Source organism: Anser anser (genome assembly GCF_964211835.1).
Source record: "Anser anser genome assembly, contig: HAP1_SCAFFOLD_399, whole genome shotgun sequence".
Taxonomy (NCBI): Eukaryota; Metazoa; Chordata; class Aves; order Anseriformes; family Anatidae; genus Anser; species Anser anser.
The window spans coordinates 52,446-62,318 of NW_028153681.1; the positions used below are offsets into that span (position 1 = coordinate 52,446).

Genomic DNA, 9,873 nt, shown 5'->3' on the forward strand with positions numbered 1-9,873 from the left:
ACCAGGGAAACAAACAGCCAATTCCTTTCCTTAGTTTTCTTGCTAGATTCTTCAGTGATGATATCTCTGAGTTTTTTTAAATTTGATGTAAGGTCTCTTCTATAGGACCTGAATTCCTGTCTCCTAAGTACACTCAGTAAGTATCTCACACTTTGGTATTTTTTCTACTTGTTTTACTAGACTGCATTCAATACACACTTGCTTGCTTTGGTTACTTGAAGCATACAGTATGCTCTTTCTGGTTTAACACAGAATGTGTATTTCTGCTATTTTGATTTCTTACCAGCTGTTGCAGTTATTGGCATAGCTTTGAATTTCACAGAAACATCTGCAAAAATTCCCCCAGTTCTGGTCACGTTAATGATTGGTCCAACATAATTTTCAGCAACTCGCACAGCTGAAGCTGAAAGCTGAAGTGTTCCAAAAGCATCATCATTGGCATTGATAATTACATGAGCTATAGTCTCACCCACTGATCCAAGACGAGGAGAATTTACAACTGAAATATGAAAAAAACCTCTTAGAGCAAGCCTGAAATGCCTCCTATATATGGCTATACTGTTCATATACATACACCTGAGTTTAGTGGATGGCCACTACTAGCTTTCAATAAAATTTTCATTTTAGATTTGGACAAAATATAACTACAAACTGCACAAGCATATTTTTGATGTTTGAATTATATTATGTCAGAAAATCCACATTCTTACTAACTTATTATTCTACCCTGCTGTGGAGCATACAAAACACCAGTTCTTTGAAGAGGTGAGGTACTAGCAAAATTACTTATTTATTTGTCCATAGGACAATAGAATTTTACACTAGCAATGATGAACTATAAGTAACCTTTCAGTTTCCCAGTAGAATTTTTTGTAGTGTTTCCCTTAAAAATCAAGATTAATGTGGGAGAGTCATGGGGGAGAGGGAAGGGAAATTAGGCATGCCAAGAAGCTCTTAAGCATAAATAAGGCTGTAATGACCTGAATTTATCTGATCGGGCAAACATCCTCTACGCTAAAAAGCCAGCATGAAGCTGCAATTCTACACCACTTAATGTTTAAAAGGCTTTTTTCGCTTTCAGTAAGTGCAACTAGCTTATTTCCTATCATTGTGCTTTACAGAAACAACAGGTGAGCAGGTATTAGCACACAAAACCAATACAGTAATACAGTTGGCCTAAAACACCTGGGATAAAGCAGATGCAGAAGGGAGAAAGAAATGTCCACCCCTGACAAAATTTTGTGGTAAAGGAAATATATGCTGACACACAGAATCTTCATACTTAATGTGAGATACTCTGACATATAACTTACAGGATTCTTAACTATACAGAGTTAGGCAGAGGTAAAATTTTACTGTAATTTCAATTGCTGCATTTTATCCTATTAAATATAAATATTAGCCTACATATTTAAGCTTTGGGTTTACATATGAAAGACACTTACTTGGCCGATCCTGTACTTTGTCGATCAAAACAGTATTGTTTAGCTCCACAAAAACAGATTCTGACCTCTCAGGATCATAATCATCCAAAATAGGCAAAGATATTGTGGCTTCGCTTTCATTGGCTGCGAAGATCACATAACCAGTAATGGGTATATAATCTTCTCCTTGTATTGCTCTAACAACATCAGGTGGAAGAAAGGGTGACTTTTCATCATCACCTAAAGTTCTGTATGTAACCACTACTGTACCAAGAAGACCACCAAGCCTTACTATTGTCAGGGAGATATTTTTTGTTTCTTCCTCAACTTTTATTGGTCTGTTTCTCTCAGAAAAGATGAACAGTCCATATGGATCATCATTAGCTAAAACTGTTAATGTTGCATTAGTGTGATTTCCAAGACGACCACCGGACACATTGATGATCAAAACTGAAAACACCTGATCCAGTTCAGGCACGTTGTCAGGAGAAACTTGTATGGTAATATTTGCTCTCACTTGGCCAACATCAAATGTTACATTCCCATATGCAGAGACCAGGTCTTCTGTAAGATCACAGACTATGACCCAATACAGAGTCACCTCAGACAGGGCCCCATGAGTTCTCACAACCTAAGTGGAAAACACAAAGATTTATGTATTTCTTTGTACTATAAGAAAGAAGAACATAAAAGTGTAAAATGGCATACAGCAAAGTCACAGAATCACAGAATATCCTGAGTTACAAAAGATCCACAGGGATTATCAGGTCCAACACCTGACTCCACACAGGACCACCCAAAATCAAATCGCATGTCTGACAGAGTAGTCCAAATGCTTCTTGAACTCTGGCAGCTCAGTGCTGTGACCATGTCCCTGGGGAGCCTGTCCCAGTGCCCGACCACCTCTGGGTGCAGAACCTTTCCCTAACCCCCAGCCTGACCCTCCCCTGTCCCAGCCCCATGCCGTTCCCTCGGGTCCTGTCGCTGTCCCCAGAGAGCAGAGCTCAGCGCCTGCCCCTCCGCTCCCCTCGTGAGGGAGCTGCAGGCCGCCATGAGACCTCCCCTCGGCCTGCTCTGCTCTGGGCTGAACAAACCCAGGGACCTCAGCCGCTCCTCATACTTCTTGCCCTCTAGACCCTTCACCACCATAGTAGCCCTCCTTTGGATGCTCTCTAATAGTTTATGTCCTTCATATATTGTAGCACACACAGTGCTAGAGGTGAGGCTTCGCCAGCACAGAGCAGAGCAGGACAATCCCTTCCCTTGACCATCCAGCATTGCTGTGCCTTATGCTCCAGAACACAGTTGACCATTTTGGCTGCTAAGGCACACTGCTGGTTCATATTTCTCTTGCTGTCAAGCAAAACCCCCAGATCCCTTTCCATGGGGCTGCTCTTCAGCCTCTTGTCCCCAGGCCTGTCCGTACAGCCAGCATTGCCCCTTGCCAGGTGCAGAATCCAGCACTTCCTCGTTTAACTTAATTCCAGTCAACTGTGACCTCTCCAGACTCCAAGACTATTGAAAAATTATTGAGAGAGGTCTTGCAATGACATCAGCCAGCTCTTTCTGTACTTTGGGATTAATCCCACTGGACCCCATAGACTTATATGCATCCAGCTGGAGCAGCAAATCCTGCACAAGTTCAAAGTTGGCTGGGAGTTTATCATCATCACAGTCCTGAAATTCAGAGCTTTGGGTGTCCCCGAGCCCATCATTGGTGTTAAAGACAGAGGCAAAGAAGGCATTAACCTCTGCTTTATTGGCGTACTTATTTGTGAGGTTACCAACCTCAACAAGTAATGGATCAATGTTTTCTCTGCTCCTCCTTTTGCTGTTAGCATACTTTAAAAAAAGCACTTTTTGTTGTCCCCACAGTACTGGCCAGCTTCAACTCTGAGTGAACATCACCTCTGTAGTCCTTGTTCAACTGACCTTGCTTCCAATGCCCACAGATTTTCCTTTTTCGCCTAAATTCTAGAATAAGATCCCTGCTCAGCCAAGCTGGCCTTCTGCCCAGCTTGCTCAACTTCTGACTCTTTGGAATTGCCTGTTCCTGTGCTCTTAAGAGGTGTTACTTAACTAACCAGCACTGATGGACTCCAATACCTTCAAAAGCAGGTTCCAAGGGGACCTCACAAACTAGTTCACTGAGTAGTCTGAAGTCTGCTGTCTCCATAGCTAGGGCTGAACTTTTGCTGGCAGTTTTCCTCCTATTACCAAAGATTTTAAACTCAGCCATCTCATGGTCACTATGGCCAGGACAGCCTCCAATCACCACTTCACCCACAAGACCCTCACTGTTTACAAGCAACAAATCTGGAGGGCACCTTTCTTAGTCAGCTTCCAGAGTAACTGTACCAACAAGTTATTGTTAACGTGCCTCAGGAATTTCCAGTACCTGTTTGTATTGGCTGTATGGTATTCCCAGCTAACATCTGGGAAGTTGAAGTCACCCACAGGGACAAGGGCAGATGACCTAGAGATATCCCTTAGTTCATTATAGAATAATTTGGCAATGTTGTCCTCCTGGCTGGGTGGTCTATAGCAGACTCCCACAACAACTTCATCTTATTGTTATAACTTATTTCCATGTCCCTTAATCCTTACCCGGAGGATCTTAAGCATGTCATTGCCAACTGCAAGCTGCACACAATCCAGCCCCTCCATTATATACAGTGCAAAGTCATTGACATGATGAGTTAAAAATAAACTAATTTTAAAAACAGTGTAATCTTTATCATCTTAGCTTTGCTGTATTTGTTGTGTCATCAGCACTTACTTTAAAATATTCATACCTCAAATGTAAACAAGTAGAAGTAAATTTAAACTTATATAAAACATTTTAGTTTTAAGCTGAAAGATACACTTTAGAAAGTGAAGTATAAAATGTCAAGACAAATGTACATGATAAAGTTAAGTTAAAATGCTGTAGACCTATTATAAAAATATTGCAGAATGCTCTGTAAAATAGACATAAAAGAGGATTGCATAGCAATATGAGACCCAAAACTTTCTAACCTGCAACATAATATTGCTATCTCCATCTTCAGGCTCAGTTCCATTTACCGAGAGTGACTCAGTACTGAACTCAAAGACGCCATGAGCATCATCAGAAGCCTCAATAGTCACAACGATGTGGGATGCAATTCCCAAGCTGGCTGTAAGTGCAAGTGCCAAAATGAGTTATTTTTTTATACCATCTTTTCTTAAAAGCTAAGGAAGTTTGTTACAAAAAGCACACAGAAAAGCATAACTGGAATATTTCTGCTGTTTTGCATTTTGTGGTGTGTTTTTTTTTTGTTTTAAATGTGGAATAATTATCCACATGGATAAGGAACTCACTTTCAATAATGCAGTCCTGGCAGCCCTTCTATGGAACAACACTCCAAAGCAACATATAAAATGCAAATATTTTAAGAGAGGATCAAAAATAAAATTACTTGTCTAATTAAGGAAAATGAACTAGAATTTAGGGTAGGGGAGAGTTACGTGGTAAAACACAGTGTAAGCAGTGCAGACAGGACAAAAGCAGGTACTATTTTAACTGAAGCTGGAACAAAGAAAAAGCTAGTCCAGGAAATTCTACTACTGTAATGATCATCTTGTGTGAGATAACTTGCTGCTTAGAAAGAGAAAGAGCCTGGCATTTTAAAAAAAATCTGGAAACACAGAAGAGGAAACAACACTTCCCAGGAAGTTCCAAAAAGTGGTTAAACCACAGACTTACTCTCAGGTTCAAACTGAACTCCTTTGTATTTTCAAATAAAACAGAAAATCAGGCTGTCACTGTGGAATAAATTATTTGATTTCGATAATGGGTGCTAACACAATATTTTCAGGTCTCTAGGGTTTAATTCAAAATCCGCCATCATTAGCGTTTCCCTCATAGTAGGTGCTTTTGTTTTCATCTTATTTCTGCATATTGTATGTTTTTAATTTTCTCAAGATTAAATTATCTTTGTTTTCTGTATGTTGTGACAAAAATAGACTTCAAAAATGAAAAATAATCAAAGCATTCTTTTAGAAAAAAAAGAGCTAACACCACTTTTTATTAAGAGTATTTTTGAGATGCAGAGATCAAAGCATAAAGCAAGTGGCAAAAGAAAGTATCAAAACACACAGTCAGGTAATTTTTAAATTACCTTAAATTTAAAAAGTTTCTCTCCTCTTTGCTCTCCAGAAAATTTTACAAAATTTACAAACAAAGCTAATTTTTCTAACTACTTCTGGAATAACTACATTGTGTTCTATAAAAATACAGCTTTGAAGATAGAGAAGCTGTTATTTTCTGTATTACGGTTAGTATTGACTGTTGTTGAAATTAAGCCTTTTTTAAAATGGGAAAGAATGTTTTGACAGGACTCTATGATATATCTCAAACCACAAGCAAAATAACACTATGATAAACTGTGTCAGTAGTGTAGTTCATGAGGGATATTACAGTTAGCATAAAGAAATAAAGATTAATCCAAAATGCTTACCATGCTGATGGACAGTTGGAAGGAAGAAATCCATGTTCCCATCACCACTACCACTGCCATCATTTCTAAAGAGCTCAGCAACTTTAAGATGACAGACATACAGATATATACACATATATACATTTATAAATCAGAGCGCAAGCAAAGAGAAATTTAAACTATTCTGGACAACAGGAAAAAAAGAGGGAAGCACTCTAGGAAGGTATCAACTTTGCTTCTGAAAGTGTACAGGAGTTCTAATAAAGACTGAAATATTTACATATGCCACCTCTTACTTAATTTATGACATTGGAAATAGCAATGGGAAGTCAGAATGAAAGAAAACACATACACATAGTTTATCTTTCCTCTCTTTCCCTCTTTGTGTCCCCATTTTGTATTTCCCCTTTCTCACTCCTAACTGAGGCTTGTCATGGAGGAATCTAAATTGAAAAAAAAAAAAAAAAAAAAGGTAGGGGAGACGATAAAGTCCCTCAAGCTCCTTATTCTAATATTTTCTCACAAAGTGAAAATGTTGGGAAAATCTGCAGAAAACTTAACTAATGGGGGCTTCATAAGCTTTGTGTTTGTGTTGGAAAGGCCAAAAAGAAGGCTCATTTTAAAAAGGCTATATAGTTACTGGATTACTAAAGTTAGTTGTAAATTTTCTGTCACAACAATTTGAAAGAGAAAAGTTTGACTCCTTTTAACAAAACAACTATTCAACCAAAAAGACAAAATACGTGAAAAGTCTCAAGACTTTACCAAAAGAATCACTGAGACCATGTTGCACCATAGACACATACAATCATAGCAGAGAGCTGGATTAATTCAAGGAAATCTGATACATCCTCCCAGAAGGGACCACACTTGCAATTTCTGAATTGTTTAAAAAAATAACATCAGTTTAAAAAAAAAAAATCAATTTATGGCTGTCAGTGTTTCTAATTACTTTTCCCTCCAACAAGCTTTACAATCTCCGTTAAAATTTTTCTCAAATGGAAAAAAAAATCTGTAAGGTATTCAGGGGTTTATGTGGCAGCACCACTATGCTTTGCCGTCCCTTCAGACTAGCCCTTCAAACCAATAATTCTTTCAAGTGTTTGTCTTGTTCTTACAGACAGTTATCTACGAGCTACCTCTGCAGCTACAGCTCAGCAAACTCCCTATGGCCCTCAACATCCACAGCCTATTACTGCTATAATCCATTTGACCTATGTATTGCAGTTCTTCTGATTTCACTCATGTGGAAGAAAAAACAAAACAAAACAAAAAAAAACCAAAACAAACAAACAAAAACACAACACTTTGACTGTTTAGCCTTAAATATTTTATAAATATTCCATATTTTTGAAATGCAACATATTGCTAATATATTTTTGCATTATTTTAGTTCTCATTACCAACCATGAAGTTATACAAAGTGAAAAGCAGCAATTGCCTTTAGATGACCTAACAGATGGCAGTGATACACTTTCCCTAATACATGGTAATAATATACTTGCTATGGGATCTGGTTGTTTCCACCAAGGATTAAGAAAAGAACTGAGGAACAGTTCTTCCCTACGAAAAAAGACAGCTGTATGGGGGTGGGGATGTAGAGGTGCTTTTTGTTTGTTTTCAGAAATAACATAGAAAATAATGCCAAGAAAGACAAGATTTTTATGAACGAGTAGAGGTCATGAAAATACAACTAAGGGACTGATATATGTGCCTTACCTCCTCCCTCTGGGTTCAACAGCTCCACTTTAAACGTTTTTTCTAATTCAGGAATAGTATTATCAGTGATGTTAACAGTAATGTACTTGTATCTTTCTCCTGGCTGAAATTCCAGTGTACCCACAACAGCCTGCAATATAAGAGCTCTTCATATTTTTGTTCAAGTCTAATGTTTTCATCCATATAAAAAAAAGAAACAGAACCTTCATTTTGTCTTTTTCAAAACATCTACTTTTCCTCACTTAAGCTTTAAAAAAAAATCTGAAAAATCTGTTTTACAAAAGAAAAAAAAAAAGAAGAAGACATCTAAGTTGACATACTGGTGAGCATCTGCATTCATGTACATTTTTCTTATTTTTCTGCACAAATGATCAGTTGGACAAGCAAGTGCAGATACATGCAGGTTATTTTGCTAGGCATATACAAATCCCAGTATGTACAAGCATAATGTTAACCTGTACATGCACTTGAATAATATGGTCTGTAACAACAGCAAAACTCACAAATTGCTACACTGAAAACTCTGTTAAGAAAAAAAAAAAAAGTTCAAAACCAGAGGCTTTTCCTAGACAATGCAACTTACTGCAGAGAAAAGAATGGAGAAGTCACATGATGTATATTTTTAAGTGAATATTACATATCCATTTGCCACATCACCTTGTAAAGTAGTCTTTCTGTGAAAGAATCATAGCTGGGCTAGAGCAGTCAAACTGAAAGCTATCTCCACGATAAATAACTCTAATTAATTCCAAAACAATTATACCACCTTGGCAGTTGCCATACCTGATAATCTTTGGGACTGAAAGCTGTGACTGGCACTGTTCTGTATTCCACCAGAACTGTTCCAAGAAGGCCTTGTGCACGAACTACCAGTAATCTGACGTGTCCAGCTTCTTCTTTAATAGTAATATGGGGCACAGAAGAGGCTGGAAGAATCATTTTATCACCTGGCTGAGGAGGTGGCCCCACAGAGAACTGGAGCAGACCTGGAAGACAAGAATTACTACTTACATGGCTTTTCATAACAAATTTTAAAGATGATAAACAATTTAAATAAAGTGATTGATAACATATCTTGTGATGGTTCTGAAATTAAAAACCACATATACCAGTATACCCTTAAGCCTCAATCACACTATTTCCAGAGATGTGCTGTGTGCCTTACCCTCTCTCACTGATATTCTTGTCAGTCTTGATAAAAGGCACAGCACAATAATAAAACCTTCTCTTCCCAAAAGAGCCTCACAGGCCACGGTTTTGCGTATTTACTGGTACAAGACATATGGAGAAATGACTCTCATTGTCAGGAATTCTCATTTGATGAAAAACCTGGACAGGATCAACTACATGCAGAGCCTTTATTTGCCCTCACAAGAGAATCATTGCTTGTTTGGGCAGGGAAGATTTGAGGCCTTTTTGTAAAATTATAAAAGAAAACTAATTCAGTATTCATTCATGTATATAAACAATGAATTAATTCAAGTCAGATAAAGTGGAATATATGAGATTGCTTCCTCAACTATTACAACCAAGCAAAGTTTTCATCTGACTGGAAAGAACTACACAATAATCTGAAACAAAGCTGTATAATTCCCATCATTGTTACCGTATGGGTGGTCACTGGCTTTGATGCTGATATCAGTAGTTTCCTTTTCTGGATCTATACTTGCTCCACTGGTAGGAGTTGAACCTAGTTTCCCATCTCCAGACACTGCAGAGACTAATGTCACACGGAAATATTCATTTAACTCCGGAATGTCATCATCAATAACATGCAAATTTAACACCTAGAGAAGGACCAAATCATGGAGAAATCAAACCATGCAACATTCTTTGATTAGTCAGTCAGCTGTATCTGCTGTATAGTTCTGAAAGCAAAGGACACTATTTTTGCTCTCCACATAAATTCAACTAATTTCTAAGATAACATTTTATGTCTAGAATATGCTTTCCAAAAACAATGCTTCCAAGCTACTGGAAATGGAAGGCATATTTTCTGAATTGTTTCAAACTACATAAATAAGTGATAATAAATACTTGTTTGGTTGGTTTTGTATATCTTCACAAAAGCAGAGTTTAATTTCCATGTACTGAACATGAAATATCTGATAAATTTTAAAATCTTTTTGAAATTATGCTTATGAAGAGACATTACAGTGATTAATCCAATTTAGAGAGCAAATAAATTGAGCTTATTATACCACCTGACACTTTGACCTGCAGATCATACGATTTACTAACATAACCTTGCTCTAAACACGCTAACACAT

General features: G+C 37.6%; 1 protein-coding gene across 1 annotated transcript; it reads right to left on the reverse strand.

Annotated features, from left to right (window-relative positions):
* Window positions 1-251: 251 nt before the first annotated feature.
* On the reverse strand, window positions 252-8,236 carry LOC310891649 (adhesion G-protein coupled receptor V1-like). The gene is made up of 5 exons (XM_083853892.1): window positions 7,604-8,236; window positions 5,906-5,986; window positions 4,443-4,582; window positions 1,446-2,055; window positions 252-499 (listed from the first exon to the last, which is right to left on the reverse strand). Exons 2-5 carry the CDS (start codon window positions 5,937-5,939, stop codon window positions 267-269), a joined length of 1,017 nt encoding a protein of 338 aa, XP_083710018.1. The 5' UTR covers window positions 5,940-5,986; window positions 7,604-8,236; the 3' UTR covers window positions 252-266.
* Window positions 8,237-9,873: the final 1,637 nt, after the last annotated feature.

Bases quoted from the DNA above. Each gene is read 5' to 3' on its own strand.
- LOC310891649 (XM_083853892.1), bottom strand. From the start codon at position 5,939: ATGGATTTCTTCCTTCCAACTGTCCATCAGCATG. The intron at 4,583-5,905 runs GTAAGCATTTTG...TTGCACTTACAG, and splicing joins TCCAACTGTCCATCAGCATG to CCAGCTTGGGAATTGCATCC. The intron at 2,056-4,442 runs GTTAGAAAGTTT...TTTTCCACTTAG, and splicing joins ATAGCAATATTATGTTGCAG to GTTGTGAGAACTCATGGGGC.